The sequence below is a fragment of the Asterias rubens genome, chromosome 13 (assembly GCF_902459465.1).
Source record: "Asterias rubens chromosome 13, eAstRub1.3, whole genome shotgun sequence".
Taxonomy (NCBI): Eukaryota; Metazoa; Echinodermata; class Asteroidea; order Forcipulatida; family Asteriidae; genus Asterias; species Asterias rubens.
This window is the reverse complement of record NC_047074.1, coordinates 2296311-2311224: the sequence shown is the minus strand read 5'-3', so window position 1 is coordinate 2311224 and position 14914 is coordinate 2296311. Positions and strand designations below refer to the sequence as shown.

Genomic DNA, 14914 nt, shown 5'->3' with positions numbered 1-14914 from the left:
AGACTTGAAACTTTTTCACTGGTCCACATCTTTTAACATTTTCTTTCATCATTTTCATCGTGGTACCGGATCTTGAAGCCATATGAACCAGTCAGTGAGTAAGAATATTAAATAATAGTAAACTTGCGGGTACAACCATGTAATAAATCTCTTTTGAGGGGGTTGTGAGAGCCGATTTGGTCTCAACATTTCAAAAAGTTTACTCTGCTCGTCTTTAGGAGGCGGAAACAAGACCAATTCTGATATGAAAACAAACAACTTAAGGAAACTCATTAAAAAGTAATGGCCATCAGAGATGTGTTTGTAGCCTGTCTCTTAAATGCTGGTATGCTGGACCATGACCTCAAGGATGTGGTTTAAGAATTCCAGAGATGAGGAGCCTTGAACTAGCCAGCTGAACCACTTGGACATAATTTGCCTGGTCCTCAGAAGCTGTATTAGGAGAACACTGAATTCAGAAGCCCCTTTCACACTCAAGAAATTTCTCTTGGAATTCCCTGGTCGAATTTGGTTGATATTTTCTCTCATGAATTCTAAACATTATGTTTTATATATAAAACTTTTAAAAACATATTTTGGATAGTCACGCAGTGCGTTATATTCATACATGCACATGAAGTCTGCACTTTACTTGGAAATGGAAGAAGAAGAAGAATGGTAGTGATCGCAACCAGTTTATGTAACAAATGAAGAACGTGCAGTCACCCACACTCAAAACTAACTTTCACTTACAAAACAAAGTTAGTTACAAGTAGGTTGCATGGACATAGTTGTGCAAGTTGAGAAGTGGTGTGTATTAGCCCATGATAGCAGTTTTTACGAGACAATGTACATTGTATAATGGGTTAGTGTTAAGGTTGATCTCTGAAACAGTTTACAGACCATCTCCACATATCACTATTCTGTGGTTTGTAAAACAATCTCCTCAAAGAGCTGTCGCAGCTGGAATGAAACTATAGGGCGTTGTCTAAAATAAATTGTTCATGTAATGTTAAACATTGTAGGAAGTGGGGATGACAACGCTGTTGACTTAACTAATACTCGTCAGACAATTTGGCGTTGGTGTAATATTACACACTGCTCTCTGTGTTGTACACTATACATGTAATAACTTTAGATAGTAGGTTTTTGTTTTGGGGTGAATTTGGCCTTTTAAGTATTAATTGGTAGTTCGCAAACAAAAGCAAAAACAACCATATATGTAATATTGGTCTCTGTTTTGCTGTCACTAGTTTGCAATAACTGCCATCAAGTTTCCTTCCTTGCGGTACCCACTGCTAATGTAACACATATAACCTGTAAAGGTTGAACTGCCTCTAGCCACCGGGCTAGCTCGGTTGTCTAGTGTAATAATACATGTAGCTCCATAGCAACGCAAAGATCGGATTGTGGGTTATAACCCCACCCAAGTGATTTGCCTACTGTGTGTATTTTTTTCACAGAACTCGGGAAAGTACTTTATACTTATTGAATGGGTAAATTTCCTTCAGAACATCTCAAATTATTTCAATCACAGATTCTCCACAACCAACAGTTCCTGTTTATGGGTCTTCCGTTACACAAAAACCCCCATATTTTTGCAATCATGTGGCAATGTTTACCCTCCCTCTTTACAATGGTGAACAGGGAGGGAATGATCACCTCTTGACACTAAGCAGTGAGAAAGACATGAAAGAGGCCATCAACAATGCAGCTCCACAAACACTTCATGCAGCCACTTTTCTAATTCACTATGGATGTGTTCATTGAATAGTGGAAGTCAGAAACCACTTAAGTTGGGGAAGTTTGTGGAGTAAATTAAACTGTATTTCCTTTGCAAATTGTGCTGTTTGTGCTGATATTACACATAGCTACAGGATGCGTATCTCTTCTGCAGCATGTTGTGCTGTCAGCGACTTTATGTTAAAAAAAAAAATTATACCAGTCAAGACTTTTGCCGCAGTTGTCTCCATGAAGTCCTGAACCTCGCTCTAGAAGGGACACAGCAGTTTAAGCTTGGGTGATATCGATTTATTTTATTCACGATATATCGCCGACAATACATCGCGATATTTGACATCATCAGTCTTCAACCAGTGAAAATTGTAGAAGAGACATTCATAGCATAAGAGAGGTGTTCTAATGACATATTCTTCTGGTTTTACTCCAAACCTATGGGATGCAAGATGTCTCAGCTAGGAAATACATCGCGATATTGCGATACTTAATCGATATCGCGATATTGCGATACTTAATCGATATCGCGATATATCGATATTTCGATTAAAACCATATCGATCCGATATCAAAATTGTTTCCAAATTAGTATTGCGATATTTGATAATATCGTGGTATTCGCCCAAGCTTACAGCAGGAAAGTGCACAGGGCACCATACACCATGGCAATTGCTATGGATGCCTTGGGTTGTTTCCATGCCTGCATCAATACAGTTCATTGTGTTGTTTTTCAACTGCAAGTCAGTATGGTTGTTGCCGTTCCACTTTTAATACAATTATTTGCTAAATATCCCTTTGTCATGAAAAAGAACCCTGTAAAATATCAGGAACCAATACTTACATACATGTAGGCTTATTATTTTTTATACCAAGTACAAAATTGTGCTGACAAAAGAAAGCCAGCATTCCTGAGCTTAAAAAAAAAAAACACTTGATTTATGATTGTGTTTATTATATTGAGAGGCCACAAGCATGAAAAATTCCTTTATGTTTATTACCGTGAAGGTACATGTTCATGTACAGTGTACAGTACAATGGGTGAAATGACTGAACAAGGTGTTTTTAAAATTCTCTACGAATGGGGTATACAGCCTACGTTCAGTCAGGGACTCATTTTTGTACACGTTTTTTGTTGTTGTTTTTCTTCGGGTCATTCTGGACCCAAATTTTGGAAGTTTGACCGAAGGACGCTGAAATGAAGAGAGGTCTTCGGGATGCTTAAATTTAGTTTGATTTGTTTATCTTAATTTTAAATGCCCTTGTGGTCATTCTCGAGCATTTCGGGCCAACACTTACTTGTAAGTATGATTTTATCGTGGATTTAGGGGAAATAAGTAATTTAAAGTTTAGTTTGTGCATATCGGTCTATTGCAGCCATAGTCAGAGGCCACAAATGTGCTACATTAAGGCCATTAAGGGATTGGTTAAGGGCAGCATACATTGTTAAATGTTAAATATATTCAATACTTGTTAAATTGTGATGAACAGCCTACAGCTGAACACTCATTTTTATATATATTTTTTTGGTTTAAAACACAATACACGTGTGGATGTCATGATGGTGATGTGTACGAAGAATTATCAGAGGGTGAATCTTGTCTATCTATGGTGACTTACTACCCTGTGACTGCATGTACACCCTGATGCAGAGTCTTCTATTGACTCTTAGGATAACCAGCTCTATGGAGCATGTTATCTAGTTTCCAGGTGGACCTCGAAACCATGGCATGACTAGCAGACGAAAGATAATGCCTAGATACATATAGCTCAGTGCAGGTTAACATTCATGTGCCAACATTAGGGGATGCTTTGCATTAACCATGGAGAAATACAAACAAGTGCTCCATTTCATAAAGACAGGACAATTTGCTAAACACATTATTATTGCTTGTGGCATAAATTGGTTACCAGCTAAAGTACTAGCTCGAGCGCAGTACTTGCAACTGGCTCCCCGCTAATTAATGCTCAGTAAAGCCGAGTCCGATGTAGCTTTTTACAATGTAAGTCATGTAAGTTTAGGGAAATCCTTTTTGCTTTCATGTGGCATTTGGCCCCGGTTGCCTGTGAAAATTTTCAACAAGACTGTAATGCCCAGCAGACTGAAGCATGTCTAGCCAGCGAACAATACATTCCCAGGGGCTAAGTACAGGTATATTGTGGCTCGCATCTTTACATTTTTAATTAACAATGTAGACGAAACCAATGTCTCTCACTGTACAAATACTCATTGTGAAAAGGAGTGGCTATTTGTACAATCTAAATTGTCGGCCTAATTAAGGCAATTAGGATATTTCGAGATTAAGTGTTTTGTTTACACACTGTTCAGGACATGAATTACCAGCCAGTTACCATACTGCATTGATCGCATTTTTTATTTACTAATTAACTCTTTAACTGTCTGTCAGTGTCAGCGATATATATGTGTAAGTGTTACACATGTATTTGAAATAGTACAAAGGTCTGCTCTGGTGCCTTGCAGTTGCAGACAACACAAGGTTTTGAAATTGTATTCTTAGGGCCTACCTCATGTAGGAAAGCAATAAATGGAACGTAATAATAATAACATTAGGTTTTTATAGAGCGTTTTCACACCCGAAGGTGTACCATTCATCACCTCTCTCATGACTCTGTCATGGTTTGTACACAGGGATGTATGTTTTATGTCATTCAAAAGCACAGTGGATGATATTGAATTGGCAGATGTGACATAGGTACGTATTAGGAGGGTTTAACAATAATTTAATAACGTTTCCAAACATCGAAGCGCACGTTGATGAAGATGTGTAATGAAAAAGGTATCAAACATTCATCAGTGAAACTAATTTTATCCAGTGGTGACATACGTACGTGTAGTATGAAATATTTATGATACAATATATAACGAAACTTCAAATTTGTGTGGCAGATTGCCTAGAGTTTCGAAAAATACTGTACAGAAAACTCTGTAGTGTGCAGTGTATAATTTTGTGTTTGGAGGCATTGCACTCTTCAGAAAGACCCTTGGATGTGTCTCATACGAATCTCAGCAGTGTCTGTTCATTCATGTGTACACCTGTCAGTTTTACACAGGTTCATTACTAAAAGCTCCTATCCATTATAATGCCCGCTCAAGCATCACAACGTATTCATAATCATTATCACAAACTCCCATCCAGTAAAGTCACCATCGATCATTTAAGACGTTCTCCCAAGCAGGCCTCGAAAATAATAACACTGCACCCACAGCAATTGCCTTGGTGCCCTAAGATCACATTTTATTAACGCATAAACTCCCATCCAGTAAAATCACCTTTGGTCATGCTCTCCCATGCAGGCCTCAAAAATAATTTACACTGCACCCACAGCAATTGCCATGGTGCATTGTGTTTTTGCCGTGGTGCCCTCTGCAAGGTTCCAATACAATCTTACATTTTCCCCATGCCCTTTGCCCGAGGAAAATTGTTGTGCCCCTTGAAGAGCAAAGTTCAAAGTTCAAGGCCTAACCATCGATCACGTTCTCTGGTGCATAGTAGACGGATGTAGGCCGTGGCCTCTGTTGCCCTGGTGTTAGGGCCGGTTTATAGTTGGTCGCGCGATGGTTGCGCGATGGAAATGTTGAGGCACGACACAGTTTATAGTCATCGCTGAGGCCTAAGAACTGTGTATTTTTTTAACGCGCGTCAAGATTTCCATGCCCGCCCATTGCGCGACGACCGACTACAAACCGGCCTTTGCCCTTGGTGCTCCTTCAAAAGTCTCCCATAGACATTAAACAATTTAAGTGACCTTTGCAAAATTAAAATGGCCTTGCCCTCTTCATGACCTGCAGACAACCTGTGTTTTTAAGGCTCACTGTCATATAAAGAGTAAATTCTAAAGTCCTCAATCTCATTTCTGCCACGTCGTGTTTCGTTGTTTGGTTTTCTGTTTTTCTGTCCTCTTGCAGGCCTTGAATGGGGCACTGCAATTTTCCTCTGGTACATGTACGTAATGGGCATTTCTATGAGGATGTGTATTAAAACTTTGCAAAGGGCACCACCGCAAAAGCACAGGGCACCCTGGCAGTTACTGTGGGTGCAGTTGGTTATTTTGAGGACTGCTCTTGTAACAATGCTCAGACTGTTAAGTTGGCCATTCCCAGCGATCTTGTTACAACAAGAGTCAACTGTATACAGTATAACCGCTAGTTCCTATCTCATAAAGTGCCGCTACTGCACGTACCATGTTCATTATCAAACGCCCAGTAGTGACCGGCCATGCATGCAAAGCTATATATAATTTTATAGCTCCAAATTGTGTACTGTCTCACTTAGCGCATCAGCACTGTTTGCCAAGGTGCGTTTCACCTCGGCTCACATTCAATATTGACCCAGTGTTAAATTTTGTGTGGACGGTGAATAGTTTGGATTCCAATTTTGTTTTAATGTCCTTAGAATCATTCAAGTTCTGAATATATTTGAGGGAAGTTTTACATTTGGTAAGCAATCTTAAAATTAATGGCAATACAAACTATTTAGAAGACTACATCAGCTTTCGATAGTAAACATTTTGAGAAACATTTCACTTTGAAGTATGTCACATGTGGTTTGTAAAAAGATATAAGTTTTTTTGCTTCAAATTTTAATCTGAGAAGCGTTTCTTTCGGTAACCTTTTTTCAGACTGATTTTGTATTCCGTATGGGATTATTCTACTTGCGTGAATTTTATTCGCTCCAGTGTTTCGGCGATATCTCAAAGGTATGCTACATTTTAAGAGACCAACCAATAGGGTCATAGTTTAAAGTTTGTAAAGATCAACCAATGGGGTTACAGTTGAACGTTTGCTAAGACAAAATGATGGGGTCAAAGTTGACTAGTGAGTTAAGACCAACCAATGGGGTCAAGGTCAAAAGTTTATTGAGTTCAACAGACCTTTTCACAAACCCTCTAGGAATGATGTCATATCTTGGGGCAAGATGTGTAGACTGGGTTCAGAATGATGTTCAAAATATTAATGAGTGAGCCTCTAAGAATAAATTGTTTATCCAAGGACTCGTTAATGTAGGCACTTGCCCTTAAACTTGACGTGCCGCCCATTCGTCTAGCATAAATTTAACATCACACTGTATTATTTATGAGGTTACGGAGGGCATAAATTAACGGTGTCGCCATTGTGTTAAAATGAGGAGTTAAAATCGCTGGAATAACATGAACTTTATCAGAGTTTTTTTTCTTCATGAAGTCGCTCTGTGAGGGGTCGGACGTACTTTACAAGGTGTATGCAATTAAAGGAACAGTCTGCTTTGTGTTGAAATATCTTGTAAGCAGCCTGTATCCTGCAATCAGTCTGTGTGCATAATGTTCATTTTATGCATGTAATCCTGCTGCTTTAATCTCAAATTCCAGGGCTCAATTTCAAACTGCTTTAAAAGCAGACTGTTTTCGCTTAACATTTTTGTGCTAAGCAAAAATGTGCAGGGTACCACACACAGGCTGGTAACCTGGTTCTGGTAAGCACAATTTTCTTTTGGCAAAAGCAACTCTATGAAATTAGGCCCAGGTTGGATGACCTTTTCCCCCTTACCTATCATTTGTGTGGACCCTGGTTCGAATCCAATGTCAGGTCAGAATTTAGCTTGTGGATTGGGTTTTTAGTCCCGACACTGTACATGATTGCATGGGTATTCCACTGTGTGGGTTTTTCTTTTAAAATGATAAGGAAGTTGGGGACTTGCGCTTTTAGCAAGCAACTCCTTCGCTGCAAAAATAGATCAGTGTTGACTATGACCATTGCTCAATGAATAACAAAACGTTTGCTTGCTGGAATGGCGCCTGTGTGTATTGCACGCTCCAACAATAAATAAAATGTCTGGTTTTCCCTCCCACATCTATAGTGTATGTAATTCATGTAGAATTGTGATGTCTCTTTTATCACTGCCATCTTCCGTCCTACGTGTCACAAGTGCAGCGCACTTCTAACGCCTCCTCAATTTCATTACCGTAAAAGATGCAATAATACATAGTTAATGCATAACAATAATAGAAATCAATTTAATTTTCAGTGTAGCAATTTACATTCCTAAGCACTACACGAACCATAAGCGAATACGCTTTAAAAAAAAATACCAAGTCTTCCCCGAAGCAACGATGGCGCTATTAATAAGCATGATGCAAATACAGACAGATCCCTAAGGCGGCATTCGTAAAAAAAAAAAAAAAAAAAAAAAAAAATCCATGGAACAGTCGAGTAAACATAATATTGACGCGCCGCACCTCCAGAGAGGTATTCCTTCCCATGAATCCAACCAGCTCTTCTCACAAACACCACACACACAGAGCAGTGATACAGATAATTTTTGGTCTCTGATGACGGAACACCGAACCCTATCCATTGACGTAAAAAAAAGGGGGTTGTTCCATGTAGCCCTGAGATAAATTTCTGGTGTGGGTTTGCACGGCGACAAGAGTAGGGATGATATTCTGATGGAAGGAGTGAGGATGGTGCTGTACTATTACTAATTGAAGTGCTTGGTTTTCTGCTTGGAGTGTCTGCATGCTAACTGATGCCCTCTCTCTACATGCACTATGTTGTTCTAACCGTCTAGACTGGAGAGATGATGCCCGCTCTGAGGCTCTTTGGGGAAGCAAATTTTGACGGAGATTTGAGCAGTTGTCAAAACGTTACTCTTTTGGGACTGAGGACTGAGGACTGAGGACTTTTATAGTGTTTTTTGTATGTTTCTGATGGGAGTATTTGTGTTGGTGGGATTCAAACTCAGAACCAACTAAACTTATAGTTTGATGAAATCTTGCCGGATGATACCTTTGAGAAGTTGTATGGTGTTCTTTTCATGTGTCTGATGGGAGTACTTGTTTTGGCGGGGTTCGAACCCAGAACCAACTAAGCGGAAATAATTTTATGAAATCTTGCTGGATGGACTTCGATGGTGGGGAAGTACATGTAGGAATCTTATAAATCATTGTTTGTTGGTGATTTACTACAGTGGAGCGATTCTTGGATTTCACTTGTGACTGACAAATTTTCTTTTGAAATTTTATGTGCCATTCTCCTGACTCAGTAGTTGGACGTTTGTCATTTTATGGATACCATCGCGATCTGTAAAACTGAGGAACTAAATTTCTGAGAAACCTTCAACCAGCTGGAGACTTTTGTGCATTTGTTATGTATGTTTGGATGCCTACACTACAGTTGAAGGTTTCCTCCTTTGAAGGGATCCATTATACACTTTGATGGTTTCTTCTATTGGAAAGTAAACGCCTGTGCAGCCATCAAACTACTGACGTGAATCATAATAAGTATTTTTGATTCATACGAAGGAAGCATTCTCTAATGTACATGAGCCAGTATTCCCACACAGTTTGAGAAACGTTCTTCCAGTTGGAGTCTTTTGTACATTTTGTTAATATACAAACTCTTTGGATATATCTGCATACAATTTGTACACTACAGTTGAAGGTTTCATCATTTGAGGCGAACCCATTAAGAATGTACACTTTGTGATGATTTTTGTTTCTTCTGCGGAAACGTCTTTGAAAACATCAAGTTACGGTAACTGACGTGGATCATAATAATATTAAGTATTTTGATTCAGAAATATCCTACTCGAGCCAGTATTCTCGCTCTGTGTTTATCTCACGAGCATCCTTCAAGTAATTTGTCATCATCATCTTCATCAGCTCTCTCCGGTCTCCTCCAACGGCCCTCGATCCCCTACACGGCCGACTCGTTGAAATACATACCGGCCTCATTAACAGTGTCAGATGAACTGTGGGCTTGCAGGAAACGCTGTGGCACTGTATCCAGTGATATTATTACTGGCATTAGTCCCCCATCTCAATAAAAAACTGGATCTATCTCAACTCGAGATTTTTCCTCAGATGTTCTGCTGAAATAACACACTCCTCCTGAAGAGGTATTTAAAGGATCTTGGAGTTGGAGACATTGGCTATTGGTTACTTTTCGTCGTCTCGGAGTTTCGGTTTCGTACGGGATGGAAAGTGAAGCTTTGGACACCGTGGATATGCTCATCCATGTAAGAAGATCTTTTTATTTGTTTCAAGTTAATTTGGGGTTTAATTTTGTATCCTTAGGGTGGTGTTTTATGGGTAATGGTAGGGCTCGAATCTTGGGGGAAAAATGCACTAGGCTATAGGGCTTGTTGTTTAAAAATGTCTGCTGGATTAGATTTTGTTTTACAAGTCCAGGTTTTTATTTCACAAACAGCTTAAGAATCATCTAGAGAAGTGATTCAATCTTTATTGCTAAGCAAAGTGTTATGTGTTGTCACGATTACTCATCTTAAGACAAAACATGAGTGTTTTGTGAAACAGAGCACTGAATCAAAATGCGATACCAAATGCGATTTGAACAAGTTATTAAAGACATTAGAGAGGATAATCTCTGTCAGAATGGGTCAAGTCCACTTGGTAGACAACATTCAAAGGTAGCTTATAAAACTCAAAAAGCCAACACAGTGAAGTAATGTTATTCAATTGATAAAACATGAACACTAGACTTGTCCAGTCATGAGTTTACTGGCCTGATACTAAACCTATCACTTAACCTGCTCAAGCGTAATATTCAAGCCCTGTATGGGATCGGAAAAGTACATGTACTTTGTACATACGTAGAAGAAGTTTATTGATCGTTTATGACTTAGTGAGGAATTAGTGACCATGATAATCATAACCTCCCAAGGTGCTTTAAAATTACATGTATGTGCATAATTTGTGCGTTACAATCTTGTTTTAAATTATGGAATCGTGAATAACAAAATGTTTTCCAGTATTTTGTATGAAGAGATAAAAGGTCAAATTTCTGACATGGGGTAAAAATATTAAAAAATGGGAGGGGGGGGGAAACGCTTCAAATTAGTTTGATCTGACACAGTGTCAGGTCTGAAAATACGTGGAGGCCATGGAGGCTACAATCGCCATGTCCTCTGTTGCCCTGCTCTTAGCCTTGGTGCCCCTTCAAACATTTCTTTTATACTTTAGATCCAATGGAAGTGCTTTGCAAAATTAGAACGGCCTTGCCCTCTCAAAAATGAAGTTCTGTTGCCCTGCTTTTGGCCTCGGTGCCCCTTCAAGGAAGTGCCTTTTGCAAAATGAAAATATGGCCTTGCCCTCTCAAAGATGAAATTCCAGGCCTCAGTGTGATTTGAAGTTTTAAAATTAAAAATCCAAAGTCTTGGATTAAAGTAGAATGGCTGCGATGCCTTCTGTACATGTACTGTATTGTAGTGTAAGGGCCTTGTCTTATGTGGCAGTTTGGGGCAACTTGGAGGCAGCCATGTTTACTGCGTCCAAAACAGAAAGTTCAGTTGCACAAGAGAAGTTAATTGTTAAACAAGACATACATTTTTCAAAAAGTTGAAACGTGATTTTTCACTCTTCTACATTGTATGAAATTTCCTGGAACTCTTTGTCTTTAAAGGGAAGGTAAGAAAGTCAATAAAAACTTGTTGGTTAGAAGTACGTACAGGCTCAGCTTTCTCTAGAACAAGGTTTTTGAGAATCATTTCATTTTGAAGTTAATGTGGTTATGGAAAAATATATAAGTTTTCATCCCCCAAATGTAAATTTGAGCCAAGCATAACTGACAGTAGCGTCACTCTTTTTACAAACAGAAACAGTACATTGGGAAGATAGTTTCACGTGTGATGCGAAACCAATCTTATTTCCGAACTCACAAATCTGATTTGTCAACATAAAAGCGCAAATAAATCAAAGCACCGTAAGTGGATTTGGGGTTGCTCTTTTTTTGTTGATGACGAACATCTGACAGCCGTAAAAACGGAGTCTGATTAAACCTTGCATGGCCTACTTCATTAGGTCAGCGCAATTGAACATGACATCATTTATGAGGAATTAAGACCAACAAGACCGACTGCATTTAAATGAGCCGCTGTGGAAGATGTTGGCATGTGGAAAGCTAATTCCGTGTTCGTCTTCGCCGATGTTTGGAAATCGGAAGTTAAAGGGGATAGACAGTGAAGGTCTTGCTGACAAGTCGGACAATATTTGGTGTGTTATTCACATAGTACATGTAGGGAGGCTTTCCAAAACTGAACTAGCCAGCTGGAAGCGAGAATTCTAACTGGGTTTCTGATGTTTCAACTCTGATGTTTCAAGCTTGTCTCAAAATTACTTTTAATGGGAGACTTTGGAACGCTAGGTGTCAGCAGACTTTACAGGTAAATTTCCATTGTTTTTGTAGTTCTTACAATGGATTTTACCTGGTAAGTCTGCTGCCACCAAGCGCCCCAAAAAACTCCCATTGATTTCCAAAAATATCGATCTAAAAGCCCTAAGAATGAAATTCTAAATATGATTACATTTGACGATTTTTGATTGGGTTTTCTGTCCAGGCCTTGAACTTTAGTCTTGAAGGGGAACAGCAGTTTCTCTCTGGTAAGGGGCATTTCTATGAGGAAAATGTAAGGTTGTTTTGGAACTTGTCAAAGGGGCACCAGAGCAAAAGCACAGGGCACCATGGTGATTGCTGTGGGTGCCGTGGGTTATTTCAAAGCCTGTATGTTCCTACGTTAGTCCTGGGTTTTCCCTCCTACCCACTGTAGAGTGTCATGGCCGAGTGGTTAAGAGCATCGAATTCAAGTTCTGGTGCATGCAGTCACCGGAGTGTGGGTTCGAATCCCGGTCGTGACACTTGTGTCCTTGAGCAAGATACTTTCCTATAATTGCTTCTCTTCACCCAGGGGTATAAATGGGTACCTGCGAGGGTAGAGGTTGATATTGTGTATGGAAAAGCCACAAGAGCCTTATAGGCAGCTCAGGGCTGAATACTCCCCAGGGAGCTGAGAAACATTAACAAGGGATGTAATTGGCCCTATGACCAGGGCACTAATGTAAAGGGCATTGATACGGTTATTGTGAAATGCGCTATTTGTTATTATCTATGGTCTAAAACTGAGGTTTCTTTTAACATCTTCTCACCATCTTCAGGCATGTAGGGTCACAGTGCACTTTCGAGGACCTTCTTGGTTTCATTACCGGAAAGGATATGATAGCAATAACACCAGTACTCGGTATTAACTTCAACTAACTGATCCCCAGCAAAAAAATCAAATTAACATCGATTAACATACCCCTTTAAATAATGCCTCCATCCTCAACAGAAAAAAAGTACAAGCGCTATTCTCACATGACCTTCTACTGTAATTGCGTTGAATACACCCCTGATTTAATTTCCACAATAACTGCCTGGCATTGCCTCGTCCCGGGTTCACCAAGTCTTAAGGTTCTGGGGACAAGGCCTCTAGATAATCAATTTCTTGGGCTGTTATGCAGTACGCGGGTCGTTAATTATGAAAAAATAATCAAGGCGTAGTCTTGTGTACCCCACCACGGAAAGAAGTGGTCGTGTAAAAGTAAAAGTATTGTGTTTGCGCAATAAGATGTTTATCAAATTTGAATAGGTGTTCGCCCATTTTTTTAATGAAAATTATGATAACAATAACTGCTGATGTTTTTGTCAGGGTTTTTCAGATGAGTGGCTATCAAAACTGGCAATTTTGATCATATAATTTTTATCAATGGTTTTTCTTATGCAAAATGCTTATTTTCTCAACTTCAAAGCTGGAGACCAGCATTGGTAAAAGTAAAAGACCAGGGCTGAATTTCATAGAGTTGCAAAGTAATATCCACAAGCAATTTGCATTGCAGATGTCCTACCCCTAGACCATTTAGCTAGCCCGGTGGCTAGAGGCAGTTTAAATCCTAAGTTTTAGCAGCAGTTACGGAACAATTTAATAGATGTTTTGTAACTCTAAATTCGGGAAAAAGAGTTTAATTTGTTTTTACCCTTACAACGATGTGTATTTCTCAGTACCTGGGTACTTTCCCGAGTTCTGTGAAAAACAGATTGATGTTCAAAATCTCCCTGATTGCAAGATGCACCTCTAATGCAATCCTAGCTACATTTATCCTTTTCTTATGAAACTGAATCTCAAATGTTATCCAAGGAATTTGTTCGTCCCGCATTCTTCATTCAGTCCTTACAAACATAGTAACGCTAAGTGTTATTCCATCAAAAAAACTGACCAGGTCCCAGGCGACATACCATACCGTGAGTGTTTATAATTTTCAGATGATTGGAATATTTTCCCGGCCAATCTGTCCTCCACATGTACCCATCTGCGATCTCCTCGTAGCCATTAATCTTTCCTCGACGCTGGGGTGTGAGTTCCTCTACGGCGTTTTCCTAACCGTCGTAGGTGCGAGTTTCATTAAACGACATCCTGTGAAGTCCCAATGTTTTACGTCACTAACTTCTCTTTTGATTACAGAACCTCCGTGTCATTCAAATATCCAATTAATCTGCGATTCTTAGCACCTTGAACTTCTTCAAAGACATTTCTTTTCTTCACTTTTAAGATGGTTTTAAAGGGGTGGTTGACAACAATGTGTGTATTTTGGTTTGTAGGCGGTGTTCCTTCTGATAAAAAAATGATATCTTTTGTGGAGTGATGTACATGTATACAGTAAGAGATGAGGAAATGGGGGGGTTTGAGCCACACTTCAGCCAAACTGCCTGGTCTCTCAGGGTTATAATCTTGTCGGATGAGTGTACAAAGTAGCACTCCTTAAAATTAAGGATTTCAACATGATTTATGCAAAGCAAAACAAACACAAGTTTATTCACAGCAGGGTATGAACTTTTAGGATTGGACTTTTATCTGCTGATTACGGAACAAAAATAACAATGCGCCAAACCCATCCTATAGTTTGTTGATATGAATCATCACATTATATAAAAGACCGGAACAGTCGGATTTTAAAAATTTCACTTTTCAATTTCACTTTTGAGAAACATGTGTGAAGTTTAGTTCTGATGGTCTCAAGGCCTGATATTAGGGACTTTTCGTTTTCGACGACGGATGGTTCTGCGACGGCAAAGATGACATTTGGCGTCATCTACGCATGCGTCAGCTTTGAGGACGGTCGTCCCTCAATTTCTACGACTGTACATGGGATGAGTCTTCGTTGTGCTGAAAACGACAACGTTTAGCTGAACAACCGTCGCAGAACCATCCATCGTCGAAAACGAAAAGTCCCTATTGTTCTTAACTCGGTGGTACACTTGAAATTATGAATGATTGAAGTAATGGACACCATCTAAACTCATTAAGAAGGCATCCCGCATACCAGGCTGCTAATTAGTGCTTAGCGATCCGTTACCCCTTGACGAGCCCAGACC

General features: G+C 39.5%; 1 protein-coding gene across 1 annotated transcript in view; it reads left to right on the top strand.

Moving 5' to 3' along the window:
- The first annotated feature begins 8864 nt into the window (after positions 1-8864).
- LOC117298308 (dedicator of cytokinesis protein 9-like) overlaps positions 8865-14914 on the top strand; it is a 97873-nt gene continuing 91823 nt past the window's right edge. Inside the window, exon 1 of the mRNA XM_033781484.1 lies at positions 8865-9728. Within this exon, the coding sequence (XP_033637375.1) occupies positions 9687-9728 (42 nt within the window). The 5' untranslated portion in view covers positions 8865-9686. The remainder of the gene's footprint in view (positions 9729-14914) is intronic.